The 20,439-nt window shown below is 40.1% G+C and overlaps 1 protein-coding gene and 1 long non-coding RNA gene across 6 annotated transcripts in view; one reads left to right on the forward strand and one right to left on the reverse strand.

Moving 5' to 3' along the window:
- Positions 1-5,465, forward strand: part of LOC116044544 (rho GTPase-activating protein 6) — a 78,175-nt gene extending 72,710 nt beyond the window's left edge. For 3 of the 5 annotated variants that reach the window (XM_031291805.2, XM_035998496.1, XM_031291807.2), the window contains 5 exons: positions 1,392-1,571; positions 2,722-2,813; positions 2,917-3,167; positions 3,348-3,431; positions 4,033-5,465. In XM_031291805.2, coding sequence (XP_031147665.1) covers positions 1,392-1,571; positions 2,722-2,813; positions 2,917-3,167; positions 3,348-3,431; positions 4,033-4,592 — 1,167 coding nt within the window. In that variant the 3' untranslated portion in view covers positions 4,593-5,465. Of the gene's footprint in view, positions 1-1,391; positions 1,572-2,721; positions 2,814-2,916; positions 3,168-3,347; positions 3,543-3,575; positions 3,723-3,895; positions 3,918-4,032 lie in introns of those variants that run through there. The other 2 variants (XM_031291806.2, XM_035998497.1) reach the window with 2 other exon arrangements.
- LOC118494450 overlaps positions 1-20,439 on the reverse strand; it is a 130,154-nt gene that overhangs the window by 25,250 nt on the left and 84,465 nt on the right. The gene's annotated exons all lie outside the window — the stretch shown is intronic.

Genomic DNA, 20,439 nt, shown 5'->3' on the forward strand with positions numbered 1-20,439 from the left:
ATGTGGAGAGAAGCAGAAAAATGAATATTTCTCTAAAAAAAAAAAAGTTGTGAAAGCTTTGAAGGGCTTGTAACTTTAGGTGCTAATTGTGTCACAGGATGTACTACACCATCGCTCAACCCTAGCAGAAACAGATTCAGCTGTCATATACTCCAACACTTTTAGTGTTAACAAACCCCATGTGCCAACTCTTTAGCCATCTTTTGCTCAACGTGACAAAAACAGAGAGGGTGGAGGGGATGGGGGTGACAAGAGAAACAGAATGTTGGAGGGCGAGGTGAGAAAATCAACATGGAAGGATGGAGATGTCAGGGGGAACTGGAGAAGTAAAGGGAGAGAAGAAGAGCCAAGAGGGAGGAGAGGAAATGTCTCCAAGGACCATGTAATTGCAGCAAAACAGTGTAATGTCATTTCTGCAGTACTTATCTCTACTTGCTGCTTGTAACAGAGTAATTTCCCAATTTGGGATTAATAAAGTCTATCCATCTATCTGGTTCTACAGCCTCACAGCGCTGCTAGCATGGCTGCTCAGTCTCGTTCCATGTGATTCTCCAGAAGGTGCACACTTGGAAGTTCTGCTTCTTTCTCACTGTGCCAGCACGTCATTCTTTGTGCAATAACAATCACCATCAATCCTTCATTCAAACAAGGCCTCCTCAATGGGTTACAGAGAAAGTACCTGATTATCTACTTTTGTGTGTCTAAACCAAGCAGCAACATCTGGGTTGGAAAAGTGAAGCCAATGTGGAAGTGCCTTAAACTTACATTCTATCTAATTTCCAGCAGGGCTCTAAAAAGAAGTCAGACTCTATAGAGGTCTATGAGAAAATTACCCTACTTTTTACTTGATTTATTACCTTAGTAAACATTTTTCTAATGGGCTTATGGTCTCAATCACTCATTTCAAGACGTCTTCAATACAACATGATGCTCATTTGGTAAATTATGGTCCTATTTATTTTAAAATAGACAATAAAGCAAGGGATGCTTTAGGGCATGGTTAAATCAGGACAGAGGCTTAGCAATGTGAACTTGTTTTTGGGTGCAGTCAATGTTTTTATCTCAAACTTTGACTCTGTCACTGTGTTTTCACTTCATGAAAGTTAATTGGAACATTTTGGTTGCCTAAAAATGGCTTGTTCAGCATTCGGTAGCACCTTGCCAACCAAAGCTAGCTAGCTAACCGTGTCATCCTTCCCAGCTCCGCCCTCTTGCCCAAATATGGTCACTTCTTAATCCAAAATACCAAGATGGCGATGGTCAAAATGCAAACTCCTGGCTTTAAAACAGCAGTCCATAAACCAGTGGGTTACGTCACTGATGCTACGTCCCATCATTTTTTACAGATTTGTTATGGTCTGAATCCAAATGGTTTGTTTCTCCAAATCCAGATCACAGGGAACAAGATGACGTCTCTGAACCTGGCCACCATCTTTGGCCCCAACCTGCTCCACAAGCAGAAGAGCTCAGACAAGGAGTTCAGCGTCCAGAGCTCGGCCAGGGCCGAGGAGAGCACGGCCGTTATCGCTGTGCTGCAGAGGATGATCGCCAGCTACCAAACCCTGTTCATGGTCAGTCATTGGGCGCGTGTGTCTCCAACACTCATCCTCGCTTCCTCCTTTCATTCTTCCACTCCTCCGCTAAACACATTCACTCATGCACAATTTCCCTCTCGCATTCCCATGAAGGCCTAAAGGAAGACAATCCCCCCTGGCTTAGCAGACAATGGTTGTGTCTTAGTAAATGAAAACAGAGCTTTGCCCAGTTTAGTGGGGAGAAAGAAAAGAAAAACAATTAAGAGTGCAAGATGACAGATGGATGAGTGATTTTTTTGTCAAAATTCTTAAATTCTTCTTAGTAAATGTAAGGGGAAAGTTTTACCAGTTAGCCCACAATAACATCAAGGACTTTTCATTATGATACTTTGAACTTATTCTTTCCAAAATGAAAGCTGAAAATTCAGGCATGAAAGCCTTCATGCACTGATTACCACCTCATCATCACTTGCTTTTGTTCCTTTCTGTTCAGACAGACAGTTCAGGTCATTTCAGGTCCGAAACCTTACACCGTTATGTTTTGTAATCTGCCACTGCCGTTCCCCTGAGGCTTACATTCCTGCAGTAAGCCAATAAAGAGCTATTAATCGTGTATAGTGAATTGGGACTGACTTGCTCAGTCTTGGTGAGTAAAAACAGATTTGTAGGCAGCTCAAGGACTTTGAATGACATCTGAAAGTTGTTTCCTAACCTGCTTATGCCTTCAAAGCATTTGAGGATCATTCGTAGAAAGTAAGTGTTTGGGCAGGGTTCTTCATAATAATCCACATATTTCATCATGAGAATAAAATTCAGCAAATTACCTGAAAATCTGATTCAGAAATGCACTAGAAATGAAGCTAACAAGGCAAAGGAGATATGTTTGATGAGGTTGGATTGCTGTTTTAGGCCATAGAACAGGTGGAGTTTTATTATTATTTTATTATATATACACTAGAACTCAAGTACACTTTCATATCACATGTTTAGGTTAATGCAATTTATGTCAATTGAGAATTGGTACCTGACCACTGTTTGGAAAATACATGTGTTGTAATTGTAAAGTTGTTTTAAGCAGCTTAACTTTGTAGGTATGATTTAAAACAGGCATATGAGTAGAGGAAACGTTAACTTTTAACAAAACTATTTGAGTGAAATAAATTAATAAAGAAACCATGTTTTTTAGGTGCCTCCTGATCTGCAAAATGAGGTTTTGATGAATCTATTGGAGACGGATCCAGATGTGGTGGACTACCTGCTGAGAAGAAAAGCATCACAGTGAGTTCCACACACGTAAACACAGGAGGTGTTCACATACACGTGGTCTGCCATTTCTCTCCGTCAGTCTTTGCCCGTTTCATCCTTCTGTAAATAACAACAGGAGTCCCGACCTGTTGCAGTCAGAGGAGCCCTTCGCCCTGAGTGAGCGCCATTCTTCCAGCGACTCCAACAAGGTGTCCAGCGGCGAGGTGTCCCCTTATGACAACAACTCCCCAATCCTGAGTGAGCGGAGAGGAGAGCCAGGAAGCCCGGGCAGCGAGCCGCTCTTCCGTGTCCCAGAACAGTCCACTCTGGTGGGTCAGGTGGCCGGCTGGAGCAGAGAGCCTGGGGCTGACCCTTGGGGTGCCAAAGGTGAACTGTATAGTGCTTAGGATTCTCAGTGCTAGAGGATTTGATTTGTAATTTTTAGCTTTGATTTTCAAAACGTTTTTGCTAGGTATTAAGAAGCAAGTTGGTTCTTACTCTGTGTGTCTTTGTTTACTGTGTAACTGAGTATGGAGAGGAATGTGACCGGCCTTTTGCTTCCTTCAGATGCTATATCAGAGGAGCACGCTAACATTTGGGGGACGTGGCACACTACTCTGAAACCAACACTTAAGGACCAAGCATACACAGGTAAACTGTTTTCAGTCAGTCCAGGCCCTCTGCAAATTTTGTTCCTAGTGGTTAAGGAGCCAGATGAGTAAGTGTCTGACACCTGGTGCTGGTTATTACAGTAAATATCAGCGGAACAAGAAGCTGCAGGACATTTAAAATTAAGGAGCAGCACTGAGTACCCAGCTGTTTGTTTTCTGATCATCAAAAACTAAAGTCCTGCTGCTTTTTTATTCATTTTTAGTCATCTAATTAGCAACTAATTTACAAATGTGATGCCAGGTAAATGCATTCAGCTGTGAGGGCAGAAAACCAACACCTACTGTATTAGGTTTAAAAATGTGCAAAATTCTGCAGAAGATTCATTTAATTCAGCTCACCAAATTTAAAAGGAGTTGTAGGTTGTAAATTGACCTTGCATAAAAATGAAAGAAAAAACAATCAGAAATTATGTTTTTATTTCTATTTCTCTCTGACCATCAAAGATGCAATAAGGCCTGCCAAAAGGTTTGTCAATAAAAAAAAAGTTTTACAGTCAAGCATCAACTAGTGATGTGTGCATCCAGTGATATTCATTAAACTATAATTAATTCCACTGATGTAGTTGATGTTCTGTTTCTAGGTTCCCATGGCAACATGTCAGAGGGAAGCTCCCGCAGCTCACAGGAAGGTCTCGACGGACACCATGGCGATGGCAGGCAGCAGGCAAAGCCTCAACGGACTCAGACAGCGCCTGGCATCGCCGAGTGCAGACCCCACCCCCCGGTCACCAGAGTGTGTACCCAGCTCAACACCAACCCCTCTGTGACGTCACACCTCAATAGCACACAAGGCCTCCATCGAGCAAGCGGACACGGACTTAACCCGACCTCAAGACCTCAAAGCGGGGTGAACACTGGCGATGGTGGCCCTGCTGTTCGTAACGACAGCCGCTTTCCTCCCCCTTATAACGCCCACCATCGACTGTCTAGTTCCCAAAGTTCGCCTCAGCCCTCAACAGCTCAGCGGCCCCCTCTGCAGCGCGGGAGGCTGAGTGCAGCGCAAAGTAACTCTGCCTCGATGACAGAGAACCAAATGGTGCCGCATAGCCCGGAGTGGCAGGACTGGCAGCGGGACCGGTGGCAGATCTGGCAGCTGCTGTCCTCGGACAATGCCGATGCACTGCCTGAAACGCTGGTGTGATCTCAGACCATGAACTGCTCCGCTAGCCAACCAATGGCGTGATCAAAACCCCATCCAATGACAATCACTCCTTATCTCTACCTTCATTTCATGTTTTGTCTCAGCCTGCCTTTCATCCACTCATGGATTTCATCCCTCTGTGCTTCTCCTGCATCCTAGCGCCATGGCGTTGTTGTTTACGTGTGCAGCTGCTGCCTTACACAGACTTTTACATCCAAGAGCCACTAGTATTTCTTGTTTAAAATGGATGTTCAAAAGTTGCTTTCCATATGTTTTGTCCATAATGACATGAGCTGAGTTGAGTTGGGAGCATAAAAAATGCCCACCGGAAATACCTCAAAAAACTATCCTTACGTAGTTTCTCAGAATGTTACCACGACCATATTTTCTATTCAGAATGAGTTCAGTCTTCATATCTCAATTGAGAATAATAGGAAAACATTTGTTTCTTTAGTTTGTTTTCAATTCATAATAAAAAAAAAAAAACTTTTTCTCCATACAGACACCAAGATGTACCCATTAGTAAATGCTGCTAAATGTCGAACTTTTGTGTGTGTACTGGTATTGTAGTTCAGCCACACCTGTCTAAAAATGTATATATACAAACATACATACACAATATATATATAAATTGACGTGTAAAGTATATAATTTGCCAATCTACTAAAAGCAAGTCAGCTCTTTAACTGGCAGTCTAAATGTTGGTGTTTAATTATAAAGTACTCGGCTGTAAGTTTGCTTATATATGTGCTCTTGCCACCTGCTGCAAGGCAGCAACATTGTGCCAAAGTCACAATTTTTTTTTACTTCACAATATTTATCGTACTGTTTATTTTATCCAGTTCATTTCGAATAAAAGACTCAAGAGCTTGTGACATTGGCACATCTTTGTCAGGAATTTCATAAGAAAAGGAGGCTAATTTTAAGACACTAACATGACATAATCTGGGCCCCATTTCAGGAAGGAGGTTTAACAAATTCTGAGTCTAACCCTGATGTCTGAGTTTATTTACCATGAGATGGGAAACTCTTGAGTTTTTGGTTCCAGAACAGCTGATATGAGTTGGTTCAATCAACTCAGTAGGTTCACGCGCGTGCACCACCACAATAAAAACGCAGCATGAATGGAGCCATGATACTACGATTCACCATGGTAACAACCACAAACAAACGGGTCGGCGGAAATACTCATGCACACAAACAGCGAGTTAAAAAAACACAGCGGCTGCTGCAAAAGAGAGAAAATTTGCGTGGGAGAAAATTGCTGCTAGAGTAAATATTCCAACATGGTGTATCATATTTAATCATAAGTATAGCCTAATATTACTGGTGAAATGGTATTGAACCTATAATCTATTTCATTTAGGTGCAATCCTGCGGGCGAAAAAGTACTAGGCCTACTAATCCCATTCTGAGGCTGCAGCACCATCATTAACAGAATTATAATTCATAATCTTTTATTTCACAGGGTTTACATCATTCACCTGCAATACTGTGAACTCCTTTTTAATGGCTCCTACTGGTTTGTGTCCAGGGAACACTACAAAACATTTAAAACACGTTTCAGAGTGAGTCACACTCTTCTGACGGCGCTACAGTGGCTTTACTAAAATGCTCCGCATCACCAATGTTGTAAAGAAAACTGCCGCTTTCAAAAAAGAACTATGTGACACAAATAATCTGCTGGGATGTAGAGCATGCCCAAGATGGGTGACGTTAATGATATGTCGACGGATAAGGTTATGCAGGCCTATAGGCTGCATAACAGACTGGGAAGAAAAACGATACCGCTCAAATAGGAAGTTATCTGAAAATTAAAATGTCGGGGCTTCAATATCATCTCCCAACAACACCCCGCGAAGTAAAGCAGCTTCTTCATCAACGGGATCGTCGACACAAGGAAATGCCATGTTTTTAGAAAAAAACGTTTTATAGTCTGCCTAACGTGGTTAAAAAAGGTTTATGAAGAAAACCTGCTCCCGACCAGGTTAGGTTCACAGGCTCAGTTACCATAGTAACTGACTGAGGTTACGTTACCTCTCTTTCTGAAACAGAAAACCCAGAGTTTCCCTCATCTCAGGGTTAATAAACCCAGAGTTTTCACTAAACCTGCTTTCTGAAATGGGGCCCAGGATCATATTTCGGACTATTCATTAAATGACTGACTCATGATGCTCAAACACTTAAGATAAAGAAAGACCAAGCCTTAGTGGCCCACATAATAAATATCAAAAATGTTTTTTAAAAAACGGTCAGTGTGCACACAAATACATCAATATAGTAGTATAAATAAGAGCCAGGGTTATGGTTAGCTATCAGATATGTGAAATAGTACTTTTAAAGTTACAATCTCAAAGATCTCCATTTGCTCTCTTTGGCGTCACCTATGGTGATAAGCGGTTTATTGTAGATTTTGGATCTCACCCCACCAAAGATCTAAACTGTTTTGCCTGTGTGACGTCAGTCAGTTGGCAATTGAAGAGCGAGTCTGTTGCGTTAGCTCCGCCTATTCTCTCTGGCAGACCAACCACTGCTGGGTGATGGAAAACGCGTCACTACTGTGCATTGCTTGTGATTTTTCCCGGGAATGTCACCACACACACAGTTCGTAATACTGCAAATGCAGGGGCTTTTGATCAATGGGCCATAGGCTCAATCCCCATTTTGTTATCTCATTCAGCGATAGATAGCGACACAAAAACATGTGAAAATAGGGTGCAGGTTGAAAAATACTGTTGCCCTTTAAGAGACATTTACTTAAATGAAAATCTTTGAGATTATTACTTTAAATAATTCTTAGCCTTTTGAAATTATGTCTGGAAGGCCAAAGGTTTCAGAGAAAAATGTAAAACAGTGTCACGTGTCTAAATGTATCGGAATTCAATGTATAAAATGTTTTCTCGCATTGCCAAGTATTCTATATCCATTTGGTCTTTAAGATTGAGAATTATTTGAATGTATTATTTGACCTAAATCTGGTTACATCAAGGCAAAACATGAACTACAGTCTGGAACTTCATTTCCCATGTTCAATGCAAAAACTGGTATGAATTTACACTAATGCATTTTTCAAGATCGTAACCTGATCGAAAAACTATAAAAATTCAATAAAGTATGATCATATCAACAGTATTGCATTCACATGAATGACTCTTGAATGATCCATGATTTTATACCTCTCATGCTGGACTGAATATGCCAACTGAGTGCCGAGTCCTGGCCTATCTAAGAGGCTTAAAGCATTTCACAACCACCCTGTCCAAATCCTCTCAAATGTCAGTCAAGTGGGTATTTGCTGGCAAATATTTCACATTTGCAAAGTATGATGTGCTCAGTTGAAGTCAGCATTAAATCTAGTGACACATTTTGTATAATTTAATGTCTTCTTTGTCTTGGTTTGCTTGTACAGTATGCTACTTTGAGAAGTCATCGGAAGAGAGCCTCACAAGTGCAAGAAGTAGAAGGATTGTGGTAAGGTGTATGGCGCCATCTATTGTCAGACCATGTGCATTAGCATGTTGCTGCTTCCCACAGTCCACTGTTTCCATGGAATCCATCTGTGCTCAGTTTAGAATCAATTAGCTTGTGATTATAAGCACCTTTTTGTGAAAATTGTGTAAATCCGTGTGAGGAAATAAATGTGCCATAGGTCTTGCTCTTAAAAAAAATGTCTTCACGCATTGGTCAAGGTTCCTATTTTGTGAATGTTTTGTATTACTTTGTTTTCTGGTGAGTGTTGTAATATATAAATACAATATAACAGTTTTTATTCAAGGAGAAAAACAAATTAAGTGGGAATATTCCTAATGATCCCCAAGCCAAGATCGTGTTAGTCTCGTTGACTTTACTATGAAACTAAGAGACTTAGTGTTATGGTGTTTTTATTGTTGATATTTTTGGTGGGGTTTACTGGGTCCAAGTTGTCAATGGAATGTCTGGTAATTGCTTTTGTACTGCGTGCCATCATCAATATGCTACAATGGAATTAAATATGATAAAAGTTTACACCTGCTGTTGAAGTCAATGCTTTGGGAAAATGATTGATACTGTTTGGAAAGAGAATGTCGTGTGTGACAGCATAATATAAATAGAACTATTTCTTTTTCACAGTTGTGTCTATTGAAATTTTCAGGGCGTACATGGATCAGCAGTTCAGTCGTGTCTTAAGTTTCAATGGCTATTTCTGGACATGTAAATGTATAAAAATACCCTAAAATGGAGAGATTAAGAGACAGTAACAGTGATATTAACTGAAAGAGGAATTAAAAATAAACAAAAATAATAATACATTATAAATAAATAAATACGTAAAAATGATAAATAAATACAATAATATAACCCTAACCCTATTAAAAAAAATCTAAGTAAAAATAACATTAAAAAAATAAATAAATTAGTGAATAAAGGAAAATAAAAAAATACAATTGACAGTAAAATATAACAGTAAAGGATAAAACAGAAGATTAGATATAACTAACGATAGTATAAAATCTCATAATTGCAGCAGTGTGATAATACAGTATGTCTTAGTATGATACATCATTGCACAGTATTAGATGTTACAGTGTAGTATGTCATAATATACTACATCATAGTATATTGTTATTGTACACTATGCAATATGCCATGATATGGTATGTTATAGTATGGTATTTTGTCATATACAGTATGCTATGAGTACAGATGCATTATGTTAAGTGGCCCATGCAGTTTGCCATATAATATTGTGTTATAGTAAGACTAAAGGTCTAATCAGTCAGGGTAATTGAAAACACCTGTGGGAACCCACGTCAGCCAGCATGCGCAATGCAAGGGCACTCATTAATGGTGTCAGTTACACCTGTGCTTTTCCTGAAATGATGCGTCATGTTTTACAGTATACTACCATATACTTGCAGAAATATAATATCAGAATAATGCTTTACTGTCTGCTGTTATCAGCTCCTTTTTTATTATTAAGTGATGCAGCACAAGACAGGTGAGGGACATAACAAAAACAAGACTATATTAGCCTATGTGATAGAAAATAATCCACGTGTGAACACTTGAGACACTAAAAGTAGACAAGACAAAAAAAAACAAACAAGCAGAAAAAATATCATCAGATTTCTGACACCCTAGAACCAACCTGTTCATCATCACAAGGACCCCCTCGAAAACAAGATGGTTCATCTCAAGGGGTTATTCCTCTTCAATAAATAAATGTCAAATAATAATCACAACCACATAAAAAAGGTATCCCAGCTGTAGTTAACAGGGTATGTTAATTCTGCTTTCCCTCATTTTGATTTAATAAAACAAGTGTCAGTCTCAGTTATCTTCAGTTAGCAGAGCAAATGTCAATCATTTCTACTGGAGAAGAGCTTTTTAGTTTGTAAATGAGCCGTGTGGTGATTTATTTTGGCAGTGTCCTCTTTATAGATGAAGCCACGTACTGTAGTTATATTTTCTACACAAGCCCATGCCAGTTAAGGCTTTTAAGTCAAAAAGGTTACCATTTAGTTTTTAAGATCCCCAAAGAGCCCCACATTACCACAAGTCCTGGGTGTGTCTGCCTGCAGTGCAGAGTTGTGTTTTTGCTGGTGGGTGGCTTACCATTACTGTTTGTGTGGTGTGGTCACAGTAGTGTAATCTTTCCCACAGTCAACTCAAGGATTCACAGAGCTCTCTCGCTCACTCCCTTACTCACACAGTGAGTGAGTGCACTAACTAATCAGCTTTTGCTTTCATAAAAGATAAATGGAACATTACTTTTCAAGACATTTTTCATTATGAATTGGAGGTATTTTTCATTTTGCACTTCTTTTGGCATGCAATTTGATTTTCAATTCCAAACTGAAGGGAAACACAAAGTCATATATATTTCAAAGAACTATTAATTTTTTTCTTGTTCTATTTGTTGTACTGTACAGTATGTGTGTCTTGGAAGATTTTGCCTTTAAGAAGAGATTAAAGCTAAGTATAGAGACTGTCGCTAGTTAGGAGGTAGGACATAAAAGAGGAAATTCAGCCACGAAGGCTCCTAGACCAGCCAGCAATGTAAGGCCTGGGAGTCTGAGAGAAAGATGTCATTCTCACCCCTTCGCCCTGACGGCTGGCTTCAGAAGCAAGGACAAACAGAACAAAAACTCTGAGTCACTCAACTGTAAATGTCAAAGTGAGGCATGAGCAGGCAGTTTGAAAGCCTCAACTTCAAAAACTTGACAGGGCGGTGTACAATGGTTGAGCTGTAGTGCGTAAACCCTTTATTACATCTGAAAAATACATGTCTGAGAGCGAAGTGTTGCAAAAAATAGAGGCGGTGGTCTAGTGCGCAATGGTAAAAAAAAAAATGCCCCTTCAAAAAGACAGACAAGTATACGAGTCAAGACAACAAGTTAGGGAGCTTGTTTCCATGCACAGAGAAGAAGTCTGACAGTTCTGTTTAACCCCTTAACAGGAAAGGTGCATGCTAATAAACACAAAGATATTCTGGTACAAATATGCATCATTTGATGTGGCATTGCCCAGGATGGAAATGTAACTTTAAGTCAACAGATTTCATGCCAGCTCAGCATTACAACACGAATAATAGAGCTTCTTGTGGAAAAATGGATGTCACAGTCCTGCAGGAGAACTGCAGAGAAACTGCAAGCCAAGGTCTCCTGTAGCTGTTTTGTCCACTATACAGTATGTGATCCATGGTATACACAATTAACTCAATTCATGTTTGTGTTTGCTTGATTTTTTTGGCAGCTAATATAGAGTATCTTTTTTTAATCCTTGAACAACTGTCCTTAATTAAATGTGTCTGTAGTGTTTTGGGGGAAAAAATCTGGTATATTTTAGAGCTCAGAAAACGGAATCTTGTGCTGGATGTGTTGGTTGTAACTTCCCACATATACCACTAGAGGTCAGTCAAGAGCCTTGGATAGCTTTTTGAAGCAGATACAACTGTTTGAGTTTGAGGCCAAATGAACTCATTTGTCTCTTCCATACCACCCAAACCACAACTGATAAAGAATGAATTACACAAAACTAGTTATAGAAGGTGACAAATACAGGTACGCCTATAACACAGTTTAAAAAAAGGGAATATGTATGGTAATGTTAATGGATTTGTGATGGAGAGATAAAGGAAATGGAATGAGAAACAAAACGATTAAAACGATTTCATGGCTTTTGGTTTCAATTCTCCTCAGCCATGCCCGATAGCATATTATATCACCTAACAGTCCCCCAGAGAAGTTAAATTAGCTTCTAGCAGGCCATTAGACACATTGTGAAAGGTCATGGATGAGCATTTGGGTGTCTAACTCTGTGTGTGAGGGGACAGAGACAGAGAGTGTGTGACTGACAGATGCAAGCTAATAACTCAAATAGAGACAATGTGCAGTATAACACTTGCTTTCTCTCATTCCTTGTGATGGACTCGAGAAATGAGAATAAAGTCAATTCAACCATTCTCTTACTAGCAGCTTATCAGAGTTAAGATCAAGTCTGCAAACTTTGAAAAGAAATTAGAATCTTTTCTTGGATCTCACAATCAGATACACACTGCACAGGGCAAACCGAGGATCTTTATATTAGTTGCATTTTTCTTCGCTTTGTCAGCTACCCCTTTCCACTTTGCTCCCCCCACTATTTATCTGAGGAAATGCACACACTCCAGTGTCCATCCCTCACAACACCAATTAAAGCTTTTGCTGTGTACTGTGTGCCAGTGATGTTTAAAATGAGCATGTCATGTTCAGTTCAAGGAGGAGGTTCTGATTAATTGTGATCAGTGAAAGCGTAGAGATAGTTCTTTTTTCACATACTGTACTCTGAGCGCGCTTCTTCTAGTTTCTTTTGTCAGGTTTCTGGAAGGGAGCCTGGTTTTAATTAGAATTTTGTGGACCATGACAACAAAACAAAGCTGCTTTATTTCAGTGGCTAATGACTTGGCCTGGAGTAACGCTATCCAGTTGGCCAAGCTAAAAGAAAATTTGCCAGAAAAACACACATGCACAAACAGGTATGCCTGAACTCATCCACAGAGAGACACTTGTAATTGCCAGTACAATAGTTCAGCCCCACTCCTGGAGGGAGTTAAGAATCCATGCATGTCAGTAAACAAGATTTCAGTTTGGTTTATCACATTTTGGAGGGGCATGTGAGGTAGTTCATGTTTTATGAGCACTACAATTGGAGAAGCACATGCACAACACTTTTTCGTTCGCCTAGACACATGCAGAAACACATGGACGCGCACACATCCTGAAAGGAATTCATACCCACAAGGTCCTCATTAGCAGGCCCAGTCTATTCATTCTCATCACGTGTTGCTTCACGCAGTCCAAAAACTGGCCTAGAAATAGAAATGTTAGGAAATGCGAAAAAAGGTTCCTGACCTGAATTTACCCATCTGTGACTCATTTATACATCATATTTACAGTGCATTCTCTCCCATGCATTGATGACTACAAAGAGAAGGCTCACCAGATAACCGCTTCAATCACATATTTTACCTTAAAAAGTTTTGAGATCGCATACCTCTGCCAAGGCTGCACTATCCACTGGATGAACATCAAAATGCTCTTAGTGATAGACGACTATGGGAAATGTGACCGTTTACTTTCATTCAATCAAGTTTGAGTAACAAACTTACTCAACATTGAGTAACAAACTTACTTTAACTCAACAAAGTAACAAATATTCAACAATGCCCTACCACAATGTTAAAGCAATATCCATATTGTATCCAGATTGATTTTAGAAAGTCTGGGCAGGAATTAAACCACATGGAGTGTGATTTTTGTTAATTGCATCCAAACCACATTTGAAGGTTGTTTAAAATGCGATGTTGATGATCGTGATGGTGATGATGATAGGGTGACAGTAACAGTACACACTGTACTTGTAGCTTTGTTGTTGTTGATAGGGTGATATTATGTCTTGCTTGACGTGTAATTTATGTGTATGCCATACTATAATCTGCTGTATATTTTGTTTGGTTTTCATACATGTATCTATGCTTTTATGGTTTTATGCCTGGTGAGACTCAAATTGCTGTCTGGGACAAATAAATCGATTGACTGGTTGATGTAATCGGATTTCTACAGATGCGGCTGCTCAAATCGGATTTCAGTGCCAAAATAAATGGTTTGCAGCGTGACTTGACAGCGTGATTGGAGGGCGAAAATGATGGACCACCATTTCTGATGCTTCCGCTTTGTAAAGCAACCCACGCAGATGGGTTGGTGATCTCTGGACACGGATCCGATCTGATCACTTGCAAGTAACAGTGCTGACGGTCTGTCTTACAGATCTAATTTGAGAAACAAATTGGATTTTCCTGCAGTCTGAAGGTAGGCTAACAATCAGCCCCAATGTCATCCCACATTACTTGTTAGTAGCCTTAAAATCATGTGATTTGTTGGCATTAAGAGATTCAGAATGTTGCCAACCCTGAAGAAAGTGACAATTGTCCCAACATTGAATATTTGGTTGAACTCGACAATAAGGTGTTGCCGTAGATGGGATCTAATGGTCTAATAATCTAATGGTCATTCAAATGTCTGTTTTTCCAAAGTGCAGATGGGTCAAGATGACATAGTACACGGATACCACAACTTGAAACATGATTAGAAAATAATCAACACAAATTGTTTTCACACAGGGCTTGTGTATGTGGTGTTAGACCTCAGCTACTGTAAAAAGCCATAAGATGATTTAATCTTCCCAGTGTGTGTGAATGAACACACACTGGGAAGATTAAATCATCTTCTGGCTCCGTGACTACTGTAGCCATGTGACAGGAGGACACTGTCCAACCAACCATGATATTCACTGATCTGGCCTGTGGCATCTCACAAACACACACACACACACACACACACACACACACACACACACTTATAGAAAGTAATGGGCCAGTCAATTAACCACATGGCCCAGTTCTATGCCACCGTCAATTTGTTATTTCCATTCAACTAACAAGGTCATGCTTCCTTGTTTTCTGTCCTAGCAGGCAATGGTCTCGTCATGCAACCGATTTCTTCGCCATTGATTCTGATCTCGCTTTTGCACGATGCAAAAATGCTGCAAATATTTCAGATCATTTCCCCTCCCTCAGTGCTCACAGACTCAAGCTTCCAGGTCATTTAAATATACCAGGTACAGGTGCAATCAATGAGAAATCAGTTCAGTTCTGTAGAAAGAGGAAGCACTGTAGATGTAAGTGGAAAAAGGGACAAAAAGGAGGACAAAAAGAAAGAAATATACATTTCTAGAAATTGGTGGACATATACCCTATATACATTCTTAATGTTGACATAAAAACAATAGTTTAGATAGAATTTTGATGCAAGCATGCTTTGTCAAAGCTCTAATTCGTCTCTGTGACTGTGTCTCAGTTCAATCTTGGACCACAATTGGAAAGCTCAAAACTGCCCAGTGTATATTGGGCTTCAGACATACGTGTACTACCTCCATACAGAACACATGCAGAGAATACTTAAAGCCAGATGTGAAGGACAACAAACTGAAACTCTGCTGTCCTTGAAGATTGTAATTTCACTCCATATCCTGTAAAAACTGTGTGCCTGCTGGTTCATACTGTAGCTATGTGTGCGGGATAGAGAAAGTGGGAGATTGTTGTTAGTCATTGATAAATGTACTGAATACTTTAGAATAAATTAGATCAGCTACACATAGCTACAAATACGACATTTGAATCAGAAATTGCAGATGAAGAGTTCACTTTTTTTGTCAGCTAAATCTGCAGTTTAAAATGTGTAGTGGTGTAAATGAATAGGAGCATCATAATTTATAAACCTTAAACTTGACTTGTAAAAAGGATTCTATGCATGTTTGTAAGATTTTTCATTTCTCTTAACCTTTTTGGGTCTGTTGCAAAAATGCTGTCAGGCAAGAGTTTTTGAGTCTCCAAAAAGGACTTTTTGAAAATCTCGATGAACTGAGCATCCAAGTGGGCTTTTAACGGATGAGCCTCTAAGCGTGGTTGCCAGCTGGTTTCTGTTGAATCCTCTGCTGTGCTGTGTGCAGAGCTGTGATAGTAAGAAGATCCTGTCTGTAGTTAGTCTCTGGCACATCATCACAGCTGGCCATATGGCTTGGAATTTGCACCGCGTCCTGTGAAACCGCCGTCCAAAGAGAGCTCCTCTGGAGGTAACTTCACCTCTCTTTCACTTGCTGGCTTTTTATAAAGCAGGACAGTCACACTGGGAGGAAGGAAGGACTGGGCCATGTTGATGTATCTGCTGCTTCCTTCTTGGTTTCCCTTTGGTTGATTGGCATTGGAGGAGTTTGATTTCTGATGAGTGATACCTGTTAATAGCCCAAGGCAACTGTGTAGAACATCCACAAGTGATTAAGGTACTTTCAGGTGTGGCTCTTTGACTGAACCAGTTTAAGGTTGAGACCTCTAGAGAGAAGTGTGGTACTTTAATTCTGGCTGGGCCTCACTTTTACACTAAGTATTGTAGGATTAGGTGAAGTTAGTGACAGAGCTGAAGGGTAAAATACATCCCGACACATCTTTGCGTTTACAAAATCTTTAGGCGTCTCTCTCCGTGCTCTTTAAAGTCACTTTGGATGTTTGCGATCGACATCCCCTGCCCTCATTCACTTATAATCAATGTGCAATCAGCTCCACATCTAATTCAGAGGGTATTAGGTAGCCAGCTTCAGTAATGGTCTGGAGCAGCAGAGATAATACACTGATTGAGGCTGAGTTATCCTCATCTCCTCTGTCAAGAACCTTTGCACGCACACATTATTTAAAGTCCGTGCGCAATTACACGTTATGAAAAGACATTAGGGGAAACCTACTAAGAGCCGTGAAGCATAAAATGTCAACTTCATTAAAAATCTGCTGCCAGTATTTGAGCCATTTTATAATAACTGAGTTATGCTTATTGGATTCCCAAAGTTAGATTTAATGATGATTGGAGTACTTCTAAATATAGATCTGTATCTATGTTAGATGGAGTTTTACACATTTCTGATACAAAAGATGTGATGTTTCACCTTCTGGAAATTAAATCACTGAAATGGTTATGAAATTTCTAATACATTTTGTTTGTTTTACTCATTGACATTGGGTCGATCCGAGGGGCTTCTGGCGTGTCCCGACTGTGCGATATGAATCAGCAATGCATTATTCAATGTGGTTAACATTATTAGGGATGGTACAAGGCGACTCAGAATACCGCAGAGGTTGGAGGAAGGAGGGGCAGATGTTTGAAAGGTTTTTTTATCTGAAGTTTAGTTTGGGAAAGTTGAATTCCCCTGTGTGTTCTGTGTCTGAGTCAGAGATGAGTGAATGAGTGAGGGATGAATAATGCAGGTCAGGATCCTATTGTTTGGTGAAGGCCCTCAGCAGCCCAAAGCGCAGCACAGGAGACTTTGTGAAATATTGATTCACCACTTAAAAGTTGTTGTGTGGGTGTTAGCTGGCTTGTAGGATGTGAATGGAGAGTTTCCTTTTTTTCTGTTCTGGATAGACTGACACACTTCAGGTTGGGTAAGCTAACTTCAGGTCTGATGTTGAAACACTTCAAAACAAGACAGAAACCAAATATGCCTGCACTTACACAATCAAATGTGTAAATTGATACTTAGCCTCTATCAGTCTCTGTGTTGCATTCAAACTAGACCAACTGCTTTATGGCACAAGTAAAGGACATTTTTGAGAAACATGCTAACAGAGCCACTGTTTGGTTTTTGTCTCAAGTTGCACATACTTGAAGACTCTAAAAAGTCTTCAAGTATGTGACCCTGACCGTTGCATCAGATTTGACTGATTGCAATATTATGGCACATGGTGATATTATTTGACATAGACAAGTCACAAGGGGTCCTTTATTTCAAGATATTAACAAGCAGTGAAAGAGGGGCAAGATACAAGACTGTACTTCTACAGTAAATGGGGCAAATATTTGATGTAAGTCAGTGGGAAATAGATGATTGTGTATATTATATGTATATATGTAAATCGTTACTTAGAAATATTGGGTAATAATACTTGGGGTGGATAAAATATTAGAACACATCTCTGTATATTCAACAGCACCACAAACTCGCTTGAACTTTCATTCTTGACCCTGGAAACAGACGTTTAATATTAGATTAGGAAAGCTCCGGAAGAAGCTTCAGGAGAAATCAACTAGTGGAACTTGGGTCGAGTATTCTTTTGTTCAACAAACCATAAAGTTGAATCGAAAACGTTCTCAACAAAAACTGCCTAGCGAAGGCAGGATTTGTTATATTAGACTGCATTAGCCTTAGCTATGTGTGGCTATCATACTGGCAGTGTTATGTATTTACTATATTGGAATACAAGTATTTGATAATGGTTTCTTGAGAATACAACAAATTTATAACATATGTATATTATTATTTCTTGTCCAGAATATATCGTACATTCTTTTTATTGTATTGTCTTATTGTTGGTCATGGTAAATGGTCCTTTAATTTATTGTTTTAATATGTATTATTACAATAAGATGGCAATGTCATATTATAGATTTGGATCAAAATATGACACATAGCACCTTGAAAACAACACATGTCCTACAATCCCTGAGTTAACTGCACCACTCAGCCTGAACTCAGTTAAATTTTCGCCTTGCTAGAGCACTTGTGTGACAAAACAGTGGTCAACTTGCAGCCTGGAGATGGAGTTGCCCTGCTGGGGGAGCGGTTAGGCGAGCCTTTCCCATGGGTGAGCACAAACGTTGAGTGGCCCATATCCCTCCAGGAGGAGCAGGGGAAAGCAACAGGTGGTATGAGATGACAGATGACAGGGCAAGAGTGAAGGGAAGCGGGGAGACAATGTGCGAGGGGAGGGAGAGACGGCGATCGCGGAGAGGAAGGGGGTTCAAAAAGAAGGAATAACAGGACAGGAGGTGAAGAGGGTAGAAGTGATGGCGGTACTATAATTATAGGATATGAGAACCTGGCTGTCACTTCAGCTCCTCTTTCAGCACGGCGCTACCTCGCACTGCTATTTCTCCTCCTCCTCTAGAGCCTCTTCTCATCCTCAGTTATTGGATACACTTTCTGTTGATTTTTCTCTATTACCCCTTCATTTTCCTCAGTCTACAATGATGGAACATTTTAACATATTCTGCTGTTATCAGACCGTAAAATTGTTCAGAAATAGTCATTTCATAATGCTAACGAGCCTAAAAAGACACTGATAAAGTTGGCTGAACCAGTCAAATAGGCATACGGCTATCATCGCCTCCATTTCTGCTACTCAATACGTTCCTACTCCATGTCATCCCATTCCTCTTACTCTCTTTGCCCAGCATTTCAGAAATAACATAATCACAAAACATTCCAGCACACGGCTGCCGAATTCACTGCTGGTTTCTGGGGATGTGTCTGCCTTTGCTTCTCTTCGGAGGGGAAACTTACTGACATTTTCATTGTCCCACAGCCAGCCAGCCGGGCTTGTGTTTATAAAGCCTGAGGAAATTGCACAAAAATGTACATGCCTGCAGTAAAAATTTGGATGTGTGAGAATGTATTTAACAGATTCATATATACAGTGTAATATAAGCATGCTTCCATTTTTTACAATAGGAAATTAGTCTGACAGAAAAGTGCAGAGATGCCCATGCCATACACAGTGGGCATATTAATATTTCATTGGCTAACTGTGTGTCGGCAGTTCTCCACTTCTTCCATCCATCTTTTCCAAACCTTCATTTTTCCTTTTAATTTTTCTTTTTCACCAAGTGTCTTCATCCACGTTCTCTCTGAAGAGAGAAAAAAAAATCCCTTATGAATTACTTAAATCTAAGGCATAGAAGCCTCAGAAGCCTGTATTCTGCTGTCAAGCTTTTTTGGTTATGGTACGTCTCGCTTTACATTGGATTTTCCCCTCTAGGACATGATCTCTTATATGATCCTTTGCTGTGTTATTGTTGCCACAATTGTGGTGTGGCTATAGAGACACCTAAGACAGTCAGTCAGTCTAGTCGGTTATTGGATGCATTGGCATGACATATTTGGCATAACATATGCTGCAGACATTCATTTTTCCCCCAGAGGATGAAACCTAAACACTTTGGTGATCCTCTAACTAGCAGCATCAACAGGTCAAATCTTTGGGGTGAATCTGCAGGGCATAATTTAAGTCCAATGGCAACATTCAGTGCCAGTGAAGAAAGTACAGTAATGTGAAAGTAAGGCTGTGCAGGTCAGGCTGGCATGTGGGAAACCAGAGTCCAGTCACAATCCAACGAATGGTGCGACACCTACGAGCTACAAGTTCAAGCAGTCAGTGAGCTGCTGTTGCATAGACACGTGACATGCCTCACTCTCAGTATCATTTACCAAACACACTTTCTCAATTTGGCGGTCTATTTAAGCAGCAACATTTTCCCATCTCCCCCTCTGCCTTGTCAATGCTGCTGCTGCCCTCCACCTGTATTGCCTGCTCTTTCAGCTCCACCACGACCCCAGCATCCACCTGCATGCCCTGGCTGGGGAGGGGGAGCTATTTAATCATCACTCCCCAATATCTATCAATCTATAATGTTAGCTGTAACCATCATCTTTCCCTAACCTTAACCAAGTGTTTTAGTTGCCTAACCTTAACCATATCTTGATAATTTGCCATAACAACATATCACATAAAAACACATTTTTATTGAACGCAAATTTGTCCAGAGAATAAACTCACCACTGCAGTTTTCTGGCTAAACCTGACTGTTTTGCCCCACTCTTGGTGAAGATCTACAAAGTTTTTTTTCATCCATCCAACAATTTTATTTTCCATTGTGTTGAGCATTACAGCCCCATGAGGACACTAGTAGCAGGAGTCTTTTGGTGTTGTTTTAAAATATATTCC

Source organism: Sander lucioperca, chromosome 24 (genome assembly GCF_008315115.2).
Source record: "Sander lucioperca isolate FBNREF2018 chromosome 24, SLUC_FBN_1.2, whole genome shotgun sequence".
Lineage (NCBI taxonomy): Eukaryota > Metazoa > Chordata > Actinopteri > Perciformes > Percidae > Sander > Sander lucioperca.